Raw genomic sequence first — 15305 nt, forward strand, 5'->3', positions numbered from 1 at the left:
AATGATAGCAATTATAAGTATAATTTCTTAAGCGATCTTTTAAGTAATAGCTGTCAATTGATGAGTAGCAATTAAAGCAAACTAATTAAACTAAAATAATCAAAAGTTTCCTTGATTTAATAACTAATGAATATATATATATATGTGATAATTAATTCTAATCAATAAGATAAAACTACAATATTCAAAGTAGTCAGACCTGTTTTAATAATCAAATAAAATATATCCGTTTATAGTTGAATAAAATTTGATATCCATCTTGTATTATAAAGACACTTTGTTTTGTCACTGTAAACACATAATTCCACTGAAATACGTAAGAATATTATTGTACTTGTCTTAGTAATAATTATTACGGAAATTTCTGCGGCCTCTTCCACGGTTCCCACGACCGTATCTGTTACCCAGAACATTCTTTAGGTCATCAATTTCCTTTTTCATCAAGTCCATTTCACTTACTGGTTTAGTTTTGTCAGTTTGTTGTTTAAGTACCTCAAGTTCTTGCTTAATCTTGTCAAGATCTGACAGTTCTTTTGGATCCTTGGTTGCACTTTGTCTATAATTATCGGCCCATTTATCCTTCAGGCTCCTCACTCTGTCGTTCAAACGGACAACGCTTGATCCGTTGGTTATTGCCGCTGATGTCTCTAGCCAGTATTTTTCAACTTCAGCTGTCAGGTTGTCAGCATATTCTTTAACTGCTTCCGTAAGGAATTCCCGGAAATTAGATTTAACATTACTGTTGAACTCCTGCACCTTCAATTTAAAGAAGGTGCTTGCGTCATCTGATCCGAATCTTGGTGAGAATGTCGCATTATTTATATTTGCGTAAACAGGTAAGGTGTCCCTATCGAACCTTCTAATGTCCCTAAGTAGGGTCAGTATTGGGTGCCTTTTAGCTAATGCACTGTCCATATTGTCAATACATTTGTCAATATTGATCCCATCCGTTATGGTACCACTGGTAGACACAAAAACTTGAAGGATCTACTTACATCCTCCAAGTTATAGGATAAACCAAGTTATAGGATAAATCACAACAAAAAAGACAATAGTTATATCAAATCATAAACTGATTTAATTTAGAATACAATACATCAATACAAAGTTACCAGGTGTCGTATCCCGGTATGCAGAATTTTTAAATTCTATGCGTATGGATGCTTTGAACTTTACTTTGAAACTGATTATTTTATTAGTTAGAGGCTTGGGATACCTGATGAGGAAAAGCCTTGGTAGTTAAACCTTAACCGAAACACCTTAAAAAACAACAAATATTTATGATAAAATATTGAATTGAACAAAATAGATTATGAAATAAAGTCAAATACTAAGAATATGTATTGGTATATATAGGATTGGTTCTGGACTCGTTATATCTCATTCAAACGGATACGGACATTGCTGACACAATTAATGAAGGCATTAAAGATGAAATACCGTGTGGGCAAATACCGAGTAACATCAAAATCATACCAATGAACTTTAACTTTGATCAGTTAGTAAATGAGAGCTGCAGCAGTGGTACCATAACGGATGGGATCAATATTGACAAATGTATTGACAATATGGACAGTGCATTAGCTAAAAGGCACCCAATACTGACCCTACTTAGGGACATTAGAAGGTTCGATAGGGACACCTTACCTGTTTACGCAAATATAAATAATGCGACATTCTCACCAAGATTCGGATCAGATGACGCAAGCACCTTCTTTAAATTGAAGGTGCAGGAGTTCAACAGTAATGTTAAATCTAATTTCCGGGAATTCCTTACGGAAGCAGTTAAAGAATATGCTGACAACCTGACAGCTGAAGTTGAAAAATACTGGCTAGAGACATCAGCGGCAATAACCAACGGATCAAGCGTTGTCCGTTTGAACGACAGAGTGAGGAGCCTGAAGGATAAATGGGCCGATAATTATAGACAAAGTGCAACCAAGGATCCAAAAGAACTGTCAGATCTTGACAAGATTAAGCAAGAACTTGAGGTACTTAAACAACAAACTGACAAAACTAAACCAGTAAGTGAAATGGACTTGATGAAAAAGGAAATTGATGACCTAAAGAATGTTCTGGGTAACAGATACGGTCGTGGGAACCGTGGAAGAGGCCGCAGAAATTTCCGTAATAATTATTACTAAGACAAGTACAATAATATTCTTACGTATTTCAGTGGAATTATGTGTTTACAGTGACAAAACAAAGTGTCTTTATAATACAAGATGGATATCAAATTTTATTCAACTATAAACGGATATATTTTATTTGATTATTAAAACAGGTCTGACTACTTTGAATATTGTAGTTTTATCTTATTGATTAGAATTAATTATCACATATATATATATATTCATTAGTTATTAAATCAAGGAAACTTTTGATTATTTTAGTTTAATTAGTTTGCTTTAATTGCTACTCATCAATTGACAGCTATTACTTAAAAGATCGCTTAAGAAATTATACTTATAATTGCTATCATTTTATTTCATATGGTTTTAGCAATGAGCATTATAATCGTACTATCTAGGTACAAATATTCTATAAATTATAGTTCGTTCGTATATGGATTATCTACAACATCTTCAAATAAAATCACATAACTTTACAGGTATCATACACACGTAGCAGGATTGTTATCAATAAATTATACACATGACTACGCAAGGGCAAACAGTGCAATTTCATCAACAACCCTTATCTTTACATGAATAGATTATATCTGTCTCATAATTACCTCTATTTATTTTTAGAATGATAATATTAATATCGTAATTTAATAGTATTGTGTAAAGCATTACTTATTTATATAAAGGAATTTAATTAGCATTATATTTTATCTTACTAGTTTAATAACAATTAAGTGTTAAATCATTATCTAATAAAATACACACATATGACCAGAGTTAGATGGCTCGATGACGTAGTAACTGATCTACACTAATTACGGAACAACCAATCAGATTGAGAATACAAATGACGAACTTTGTTGCTTGTTACGAGTGACGTGGGAACATTGGAATATCCAATCAGAATCTAAGTCTTAGACTAATGTATGCACGTGGTAATTCTTGGTGTATATTTGCAGTACACATTGATTGCCGCAGAAGTGAACGAACACTTCAACAGAGTTTACATATACAATGTATAATTTTTGAAATAGATTTAAACAAAATACAAATCAATTCATCTCTCAAATAGAGTAGAATTAATAAAATACATTTCATCTCTCAAATAGAGTTGAATTTCAAATATATTCATTTCATCTCTCAATTAGAGTTGGAATAATTATACAAACAAACAAAATAGTTTTGTCACAAAAAAATTTTTTTATACAAATAAATTACTATGAGTAATAGAAAAAGATCTCTCAGAAAAAGGGATAAGAAAAAACGATTAATAAAATACAAAAGTAAACTCCGTATACATAATAATAACAAAGGCCATCTTAAACGCACAAAAAACTTTCATGAAAATGTAAAAAAAGCTTTAAACTATATAGAAGTGTTTTCACGTGAGAATCTCACAAACTATGAAATATTAGTTCTTGCAAAGGGATTAAAATTTATTCCCAGTCCAGATGTAAAATACATTAAACAAAATCTCTTACGAGATTTTGACGAACTAGGTAGAAAAATGCGATGCAAATATCACTTTAGTGATAAAACTAATGCGGACACCAATCATCCTTTTAGAATCAAATCGGGATTTAAACCCTCTTTAGCAAACAACACAATAGAAAATTATCTATTTGCCACAAAGATGGAAATATGCAGACTTAAAATAAACAAAGTTAGAAATAATCTTTCTAAACATGAGAGAGCGGCACTCAAAACCTTACGTTCAAATAATAATATAATTATTAAGAAAGCTGACAAAAATTCATCTACTGTTGTTCTGGATAAAAATCTATATATTAAACAAACACTGAATTTCCTGAACAACAGTATATGCTATGAGCAAATTCATGAATTTAATACGAACAAAATATCCGAAACTATTCAAAAAATGATCAAACAACTACACAAGAAAGAATATATCGACGATATAACATATAAATACCTAGCCAATAATGCCAATATACGAGTGGGACGACTCTATATGTTGCCAAAAATTCACAAAATTAACCATGAAGATAGAGAAAAAATCAAAACTAACAAAGATTTCCTTAAAAATATAGATATTCCTGGGAGACCAATTGTATCATTATGCAATAGTCCAATTGAAAAAATTGGTCAATTTATAGACCACTTCCTAAAACCGGTAGTTAGCCAATTATGGACTTATACACAGGACACGACCTCATTTATCAACAAAATAGAACAAATAAGGGCACCGGATGACATAATTATGTGCACTTTTGATATTACTAGTATGTACAATTCCTTAACTCACGATGAAATACTGCAAGCAGTTGACAGAGCATGGTACAAAATATGTCGTAATAAACATGAAATACCTCTACCACCAAAAAAGGACTTCTTACGAATACTTCAATTCATTCTATGCAATAATGAATTTGAATTTAATAACTTGATATTCAGACAGACATGTGGAATCCCAATGGGAGCCCCAATGAGCCCATCCCTGGCTGATTTAAGAATGTTCGAGATTATAACGAATATTCTTGATATATTTCCTTTTAAAGATAACTTAGCACTGTTATCTATATACAGAGATGATGGATTCATTCTTTTTAATTCTAGTCAAGATAATCTTACTGAATTATTTAACATTGCTAATAATATACACCCGTTGATAAAATTTACGCATGAAATATCACAATCTAGCATTCAATTCCTTGACGTCACAATTTTTAAAGGAAACAGATTCCTTAATCATAATATATTAGACGTAAAACTATACCGTAAACCTACTGATAACTTTCAGTATCTTGAACGAACGTCAGCTCACCCATCATCGGTGTTCAATGGATTTATTACTGCGGAAATATTGCGTTTTATGAGATCATCAAATAACAAAAAAGATACACTAAAAGAAATTGAAACTTTTAAAACAAAACTTCTCCAAAGGGGATACTCGGAAAAAGATATCAACCCCATTATAACAAATGCACTTCATAAGGAAAGAAAAGATTGTCTAAGGTACAAGCTTAAAAACAAAAGAGCAATGCCTCCATTAGTTTTAGCCACCAAATTTAATCCTTCCTTCAATGGACTAAATAAAGCAATTAAAAAACATTGGCACCTAATTGAACAAAATGATAGCACAAAAACCATGTTTCCAAAACCTCCGATCATAGCATATAAAAGACACAAAAACTTGAAGGATCTACTTACATCCTCCAAGTTATAGGATAAACCAAGTTATAGGATAAATCACAACAAAAAAGACAATAGTTATATCAAATCATAAACTGATTTAATTTAGAATACAATACATCAATACAAAGTTACCAGGTGTCGTATCCCGGTATGCAGAATTTTTAAATTCTATGCGTATGGATGCTTTGAACTTTACTTTGAAACTGATTATTTTATTAGTTAGAGGCTTGGGATACCTGATGAGGAAAAGCCTTGGTAGTTAAACCTTAACCGAAACACCTTAAAAAACAACAAATATTTATGATAAAATATTGAATTGAACAAAATAGATTATGAAATAAAGTCAAATACTAAGAATATGTATTGGTATATATAGGATTGGTTCTGGACTCGTTATATCTCATTCAAGTTTATACGAGGCCTCCGCCTCAATCACGTTGTTCCAAACCTTCGTATTATCTTGTCTCTGGACATGCGTAATCTCCATATATGTATTTAGTACATATTTCTTAAAACATTATATGAAATAAATGCATTAATAAATGCTATTATTGTATAACAAGGTATTTACAAATATGCCATTATTAAAGTCTGTGGAATTTGTTTCGGAATATATAATCTTCAAATTCATTACGTACAGACAATTTACATCCAAATTTATCATTCTTACAACCATTATCACAGGAAACTAACATTCGACATGGGTAACTATTATTCAGTTTCTAATAGCATCACACCTTTACTTCATACAAAATAATACGAAGCGCATCGAATTTGATTATCTGTAGGGACAGACCACCTGAACATTGTAACAAATGTATAGTATTGTTTATAACTATAACGATCTTCATTACTTCAAATCAAAATAGTTAGACCAACCCCAATAATGGGGCATTGAAAGTTACAATCTAAGTATTAACCAATGAAAATTAATATTTTTAGGAAAGCTTTTCTAAAAATTTAACATATAAAATTGCTATAAACACTTATTTCTTCACAAACCTCGATAACGAACTACAAATGCACAAATCTAAATTAAGTCTTGGTAAAAAGAAGATGAACAACAATTCTGAATCGGATACGGACATTGCTGACACAATTAATGAAGGCATTAAAGATGAAATACCGTGTGGGCAAATACCGAGTAACATCAAAATCATACCAATGAACTTTAACTTTGATCAGTTAGTAAATGAGAGCTGCAGCAGTGGTACCATAACGGATGGGATCAATATTGACAAATGTATTGACAATATGGACAGTGCATTAGCTAAAAGGCACCCAATACTGACCCTACTTAGGGACATTAGAAGGTTCGATAGGGACACCTTACCTGTTTACGCAAATATAAATAATGCGACATTCTCACCAAGATTCGGATCAGATGACGCAAGCACCTTCTTTAAATTGAAGGTGCAGGAGTTCAACAGTAATGTTAAATCTAATTTCCGGGAATTCCTTACGGAAGCAGTTAAAGAATATGCTGACAACCTGACAGCTGAAGTTGAAAAATACTGGCTAGAGACATCAGCGGCAATAACCAACGGATCAAGCGTTGTCCGTTTGAACGACAGAGTGAGGAGCCTGAAGGATAAATGGGCCGATAATTATAGACAAAGTGCAACCAAGGATCCAAAAGAACTGTCAGATCTTGACAAGATTAAGCAAGAACTTGAGGTACTTAAACAACAAACTGACAAAACTAAACCAGTAAGTGAAATGGACTTGATGAAAAAGGAAATTGATGACCTAAAGAATGTTCTGGGTAACAGATACGGTCGTGGGAACCGTGGAAGAGGCCGCAGAAATTTCCGTAATAATTATTACTAAGACAAGTACAATAATATTCTTACGTATTTCAGTGGAATTATGTGTTTACAGTGACAAAACAAAGTGTCTTTATAATACAAGATGGATATCAAATTTTATTCAACTATAAACGGATATATTTTATTTGATTATTAAAACAGGTCTGACTACTTTGAATATTGTAGTTTTATCTTATTGATTAGAATTAATTATCACATATATATATATATTCATTAGTTATTAAATCAAGGAAACTTTTGATTATTTTAGTTTAATTAGTTTGCTTTAATTGCTACTCATCAATTGACAGCTATTACTTAAAAGATCGCTTAAGAAATTATACTTATAATTGCTATCATTTTATTTCATATGGTTTTAGCAATGAGCATTATAATCGTACTATCTAGGTACAAATATTCTATAAATTATAGTTCGTTCGTATATGGATTATCTACAACATCTTCAAATAAAATCACATAACTTTACAGGTATCATACACACGTAGCAGGATTGTTATCAATAAATTATACACATGACTACGCAAGGGCAAACAGTGCAATTTCATCAACAACCCTTATCTTTACATGAATAGATTATATCTGTCTCATAATTACCTCTATTTATTTTTAGAATGATAATATTAATATCGTAATTTAATAGTATTGTGTAAAGCATTACTTATTTATATAAAGGAATTTAATTAGCATTATATTTTATCTTACTAGTTTAATAACAATTAAGTGTTAAATCATTATCTAATAAAATACACACATATGACCAGAGTTAGATGGCTCGATGACGTAGTAACTGATCTACACTAATTACGGAACAACCAATCAGATTGAGAATACAAATGACGAACTTTGTTGCTTGTTACGAGTGACGTGGGAACATTGGAATATCCAATCAGAATCTAAGTCTTAGACTAATGTATGCACGTGGTAATTCTTGGTGTATATTTGCAGTACACATTGATTGCCGCAGAAGTGAACGAACACTTCAACAGAGTTTACATATACAATGTATAATTTTTGAAATAGATTTAAACAAAATACAAATCAATTCATCTCTCAAATAGAGTAGAATTAATAAAATACATTTCATCTCTCAAATAGAGTTGAATTTCAAATATATTCATTTCATCTCTCAATTAGAGTTGGAATAATTATACAAACAAACAAAATAGTTTTGTCACAAAAAAATTTTTTTATACAAATAAATTACTATGAGTAATAGAAAAAGATCTCTCAGAAAAAGGGATAAGAAAAAACGATTAATAAAATACAAAAGTAAACTCCGTATACATAATAATAACAAAGGCCATCTTAAACGCACAAAAAACTTTCATGAAAATGTAAAAAAAGCTTTAAACTATATAGAAGTGTTTTCACGTGAGAATCTCACAAACTATGAAATATTAGTTCTTGCAAAGGGATTAAAATTTATTCCCAGTCCAGATGTAAAATACATTAAACAAAATCTCTTACGAGATTTTGACGAACTAGGTAGAAAAATGCGATGCAAATATCACTTTAGTGATAAAACTAATGCGGACACCAATCATCCTTTTAGAATCAAATCGGGATTTAAACCCTCTTTAGCAAACAACACAATAGAAAATTATCTATTTGCCACAAAGATGGAAATATGCAGACTTAAAATAAACAAAGTTAGAAATAATCTTTCTAAACATGAGAGAGCGGCACTCAAAACCTTACGTTCAAATAATAATATAATTATTAAGAAAGCTGACAAAAATTCATCTACTGTTGTTCTGGATAAAAATCTATATATTAAACAAACACTGAATTTCCTGAACAACAGTATATGCTATGAGCAAATTCATGAATTTAATACGAACAAAATATCCGAAACTATTCAAAAAATGATCAAACAACTACACAAGAAAGAATATATCGACGATATAACATATAAATACCTAGCCAATAATGCCAATATACGAGTGGGACGACTCTATATGTTGCCAAAAATTCACAAAATTAACCATGAAGATAGAGAAAAAATCAAAACTAACAAAGATTTCCTTAAAAATATAGATATTCCTGGGAGACCAATTGTATCATTATGCAATAGTCCAATTGAAAAAATTGGTCAATTTATAGACCACTTCCTAAAACCGGTAGTTAGCCAATTATGGACTTATACACAGGACACGACCTCATTTATCAACAAAATAGAACAAATAAGGGCACCGGATGACATAATTATGTGCACTTTTGATATTACTAGTATGTACAATTCCTTAACTCACGATGAAATACTGCAAGCAGTTGACAGAGCATGGTACAAAATATGTCGTAATAAACATGAAATACCTCTACCACCAAAAAAGGACTTCTTACGAATACTTCAATTCATTCTATGCAATAATGAATTTGAATTTAATAACTTGATATTCAGACAGACATGTGGAATCCCAATGGGAGCCCCAATGAGCCCATCCCTGGCTGATTTAAGAATGTTCGAGATTATAACGAATATTCTTGATATATTTCCTTTTAAAGATAACTTAGCACTGTTATCTATATACAGAGATGATGGATTCATTCTTTTTAATTCTAGTCAAGATAATCTTACTGAATTATTTAACATTGCTAATAATATACACCCGTTGATAAAATTTACGCATGAAATATCACAATCTAGCATTCAATTCCTTGACGTCACAATTTTTAAAGGAAACAGATTCCTTAATCATAATATATTAGACGTAAAACTATACCGTAAACCTACTGATAACTTTCAGTATCTTGAACGAACGTCAGCTCACCCATCATCGGTGTTCAATGGATTTATTACTGCGGAAATATTGCGTTTTATGAGATCATCAAATAACAAAAAAGATACACTAAAAGAAATTGAAACTTTTAAAACAAAACTTCTCCAAAGGGGATACTCGGAAAAAGATATCAACCCCATTATAACAAATGCACTTCATAAGGAAAGAAAAGATTGTCTAAGGTACAAGCTTAAAAACAAAAGAGCAATGCCTCCATTAGTTTTAGCCACCAAATTTAATCCTTCCTTCAATGGACTAAATAAAGCAATTAAAAAACATTGGCACCTAATTGAACAAAATGATAGCACAAAAACCATGTTTCCAAAACCTCCGATCATAGCATATAAAAGACACAAAAACTTGAAGGATCTACTTACATCCTCCAAGTTATAGGATAAACCAAGTTATAGGATAAATCACAACAAAAAAGACAATAGTTATATCAAATCATAAACTGATTTAATTTAGAATACAATACATCAATACAAAGTTACCAGGTGTCGTATCCCGGTATGCAGAATTTTTAAATTCTATGCGTATGGATGCTTTGAACTTTACTTTGAAACTGATTATTTTATTAGTTAGAGGCTTGGGATACCTGATGAGGAAAAGCCTTGGTAGTTAAACCTTAACCGAAACACCTTAAAAAACAACAAATATTTATGATAAAATATTGAATTGAACAAAATAGATTATGAAATAAAGTCAAATACTAAGAATATGTATTGGTATATATAGGATTGGTTCTGGACTCGTTATATCTCATTCTAGTCATCTTGTTGGATGGGCGGGGTCATCGAATTCATGTTTTAGGCTGATTAGGGCCAAGTTTTGTTTTATTTGGCCCAGCACTTTCAGAGGAGAAGTTTGTATTGTTCATCATTTGTCATTTTGGGTCCTTTAATAACAGACTATGCTGTACGAGCTTTACTCATAGTTGAAGGTCGTATGTAGATAGACATTAGACATTATTGTAGATATAAGAAGATGACGTACAGAATGAGTGACATTGAGAAAACTCTCCATTAAAAGCACTAGGTCAAAGTATAGCCTTCAACACGGAGCCAAGGCTCACACCGAACAGCAAGCTTTAAAGAGCCAGAAAAACAACTAGCCTAAAATAATTCCAATCGGAAAACAAACGGTCTTATTTATATAAAGAACGAAAGCACTTTTACGAATGTGACCTATCAAATTATACTATTTACCAGATTTGTAATAACATAAGCAACAACGGGTGTCACATGTGGAGCAGGATCTTCTTACCCTTCCGGAGTACCTGAGATCACCCCTGTTTTTAGTGGGGTTCGTGTTGCTTTGTCTTAAGTTTTCTATATACGTTGTGTGTTCTGTACTATTATTTGTCTATTTGTCGTTATATTTTTGCCATGGTGTTGTCAGTTTATTTTCAATCTGTTAGTTTGACTGTGACTTTGGTATCTTCCACCCCCCCCCCACCCCCCACTAACGAACAAACGACAACCACCGAACAATATTGTCCTGGCTTAGGACAGGTGTAAATAAGTGCAGCGTGTTTTAACGTTTTTATGCGTTTTAATGTTATAGTTGTTAGCTGCTGTAGCATTTGATCGCTTGTAGATTTGTCTAATTGGCAATAAAACCACATCATTTGGATAAGAACATTTTATTATATAGTGTACTCAATTTTAATTCATATTCGACACCTCTTACATCACTGCCGCTTCAATATTTAAAGGATATCTCAAATTTTCGGAATACAACTGCATGCAAACCTTAATTATCATTTAAGAGATGTGAAAAATAAATATAAACAAATTGTATCTACGTAGTGTATAGATTTTTAGGTAATTAATGTAATAATTCAAATCAATGCAACGTCTTTACGGGAACGAATATATAACTAAGATTTAGATTACAGTTATAAATATAGATGGTGAATGTTATTATTTTGTTTTTTGGCTTTAAGGAGGCAGCAACCAAGAAAATAGGGTCAATTAGTAAAGTTATCGATTAATCGATCTGTCAGAAAAAATACAGGTCTCATTTGGTTAATGAAAACGCTTTTTATAAATGCTCATTTGTATTTTGTCCATCTTATGAGTTAAGCGTTTATCAACTGATTTTAATGGTTCGTTCTTATGTTGTACTGTTTACCACTGTCCCAGGTAAAAAGGGGGTTGGATTACGCTAACATGTTTAACCCCGTCAGATTATGTATTTATGTGACTGTCCCAAATCAAGAGTCTGTATTTCAGTGGTTGACGTTTGTTTATATGTTACATACTAGTTGTTTTAGTTCATTTTTTTCATATAAATAAGGCTGTTAGTTTTCTCGTTTGAATTGTTTTACATTGTCATTTCGGAGCCTTTTATAGCTGACTATGTGGTATTGGCTTTGCTAATTGCTGAAGGCCGTACGGTGACATATAGTTGTTAATTTCTGTGTCATTTTGTTCTCTTTTGGAGAGTTGTCTCATTGGCATTCAAACCACATCTTCTTTTTAATATCATATACCGTATTTTTTCCTCTATATTGTAATAGTTCGTATTGGCGGTACACATGTACATGTAATAGCTCTTTGAAGGCCAACAATTTGAAACTATAAAATTGGAGAATTTCTGACAGTTTCTTGACATTTTATTTATCAAAACATGATTTCATTAACGGTTGCATTTGTGAAAATTTTATAATAATAAGGCATATTTTGTTTTTTTCTAATTCATGAGCTGTAAATGCAAAATGTTAGTTGCTTACGGAATACACTCTTGCATCAAAGACAGAGAAACACATCAAAATGATGTTGGAATTAGCATTTGCATCACTAAGAAAATACCATGAATACAAATTAAACTGTCATTTCAATAAAAATGTGTTAGTTGACAGAAACCACATGTTTTATTAACCTGATTCTGATTTGATCATTGGTGGATACATAAATTAATCTTATCAAATCAAATACTTTTATTGCCATAAAAATCATCAACATGAGCTTTGACAAAAATTACATATATATCAAAATAAACAATAACATTTTAAAAAACAAAATGTATCAGTTCAATTTATTGTTTTAGGTCTCCCGTCCTCGGTTCTAATGACTGTCTTATAAAGGAGTTTAAGCATGTCGTTTTTATTTCGTAATAATCACGTGTAGATATCGATCTCAAATTAGACAACGCCAGTTTTTTTCCATAATGGTGTATTAAAAACGCCATTTAATGAGATAGAATTGACAGCAATGGGGCCAACATTTAGTACTTAATATTTAACAGAGCAGCTCCCCATCTATTGAGTAAAATACTTGTTCTGAAATGCAATATATATATTTTTTATATAGTCAGTTCCAGGTAGAACATACATGTTTTCTCCTTCCGGGCAGGCACAAGGAGGTAAACAGACAAAAATTACAAACTTCCTCTCAACGTCTATTCTGTCTTCTTTAACCGGCCATTTAAACTTGTTTTTGCCACTCGGATGCATGAACGTTATTGTTATACTGTCCTTCTCCTTGTCAATGTGTTTGACCAATCCGGGATACCAGGTCTGCTCAAACGCCACGATTACCCATATACCTTGAACAATATATTCAGACGTGCATGACTCCTGAAAATATGGATAGATATATGAGATGATTATATAAATCGTCTAAACATCAGTCCAACAATGTTAGATGAAAATGTTTTGTTCTTCCCTCTTCGGAATTCAAACTGGTGCTTTATATATACATAAGGGATGGTTTAAATTAATGATAACAAATTAGTTTTATAAAATAAAACTGTTCATGACAAAATGACAAAATCTAATAACTATTTGCATACTTTTTAACCAAAGGGTTGCAATTTCAATTTTGAACGGTTTTTTTTTGGATATGTTTGCCATGCTGTTTAGAGCTAAATCTTGGAAACCAAGGAAATATACGCACTTGTTTCCAAATTCAAAGATACATTAAGACCTTTACCACGGTGCTAGCTTAACATTCTCACCGCAAAACAAGTTTAATACAATTCCTAGCACTGATTTTCGGTAGTTTTCAAACGACAATTTATTGATGTTTACAAACCTGAGGTATATGGTGAAATGCCAAGCCACTCAGAAATTTTCTGTTTTTCTCTATACTGTCCATCCTCATTTGTTCATAGCTTGACATCTAAAACAATATAACATTCCTATTACATATTTATAGATAACCAATAAGTATCTGCATATAAGATTAAAAATAAGTTATTATCGAAACATGTACAGTTGACATGAAAACTGTTTTAGCTGGTCAGTGTTGGTCATTATATGTGTGACATTCATAACCGTAGCGGTGTCTGGCTTTAGTACATTCAATAACTATTAAAGGGATCTAACACAGGCAAGTGTGTCTGATTTATGTCAAAACACCATGGTTTATGATCTAATCGCTCTTTTGTGTAAGCTGTCGCTTCGTTAATACAAATTGAAATTATTACAGTACACTAACATTAACTGTACCAATTGTCCTGCACTGGATGCAAATTTCGACAATACATGTCTCTTCAGTGATGCTCGTGGCCAAAATATTTTAAACCCAAAGCCTATATAAAAGGTGAAAAGCTATAATCCAAAAGGTCCAAAAAGTATAGCCAAATCGTGAAAGGCATCAGAGCTCTGCATGAGGGAGATACATCCCTTAATTTTTTTTTTATAATTTCTAACATTTTGTAACAGCAAATTTTAATAACACAAAACAAAATGTTATATTGATGTTTGTAGTGATTTGTACTTTATTTTGTACGAACATGTAATTGCAGTTTTATGTATAAAAAGAATGTAATTGCTTACTCGAGGTCGAGTTGGGCTGGCATCGCTAAAGTCATCTTTATTTCCAACTTCTACCTCTGTCTGCTCTGGTAAAGGTTCAATACCATCCATTAATTCAATTTCTAAAATCACAAGAAACAATATAATTTCTTTACCTAAAAGTATTTGATTGTCCATTAAAAATGAAAATATCAGGTTGTGTTAACTTACTTGTAGAACATACACAAACACTAAAGAATTAAGCTTGTTTTTATACTGAACTGTTCATTACTGTCTAAGGTTAGGGGAGGGTTTGGCGCCAGAAAAATAGTTTAACCCCGCATCATACTGTATATTCCTTTCCTTAACTGTGACTCTACGATACTTGTAATGTCAAAATATCAAACTCAAAACAAAATATCAAACTTAAGTAACAAATGAAGATTTCATAGTGTAGTCATATTGTAAGGCTTACCCGACATCTGAGGCAACTTATCTTTTCTGCTCTTTCCTTTAGAACTACCTTTTACTCCTATGAATTCAAATTGTAGAATAGTTATGAAAAAAACAAGGTAAGCAATAATCTTTAAAAATCTCCTACTCCAAAAGTTTAAACAATCATGTTTCACTTTTCTGTCAGGGTTCATGTTAAACCTATTACTTTCTT

General features: G+C 31.6%; 1 protein-coding gene and 1 pseudogene across 1 annotated transcript; one reads left to right on the forward strand and one right to left on the reverse strand.

Moving 5' to 3' along the window:
- Positions 1-15305, forward strand: part of LOC134727354 (polypeptide N-acetylgalactosaminyltransferase 1-like) — a 69785-nt pseudogene that overhangs the window by 33022 nt on the left and 21458 nt on the right.
- On the reverse strand, positions 12957-15296 carry LOC134728313 (uncharacterized). Its single transcript, XM_063592885.1, has 4 exons — positions 15114-15296; positions 14681-14781; positions 13935-14021; positions 12957-13477 (listed from the first exon to the last, which is right to left on the reverse strand). The coding sequence occupies exons 1-4, from the start codon at positions 15283-15285 to the stop codon at positions 13160-13162; spliced, it is 678 nt and encodes a 225-aa protein (XP_063448955.1). The 5' UTR covers positions 15286-15296; the 3' UTR covers positions 12957-13159.

This window comes from Mytilus trossulus, chromosome 8 (genome assembly GCF_036588685.1).
Source record: "Mytilus trossulus isolate FHL-02 chromosome 8, PNRI_Mtr1.1.1.hap1, whole genome shotgun sequence".
Taxonomy (NCBI): domain Eukaryota; kingdom Metazoa; phylum Mollusca; class Bivalvia; order Mytilida; family Mytilidae; genus Mytilus; species Mytilus trossulus.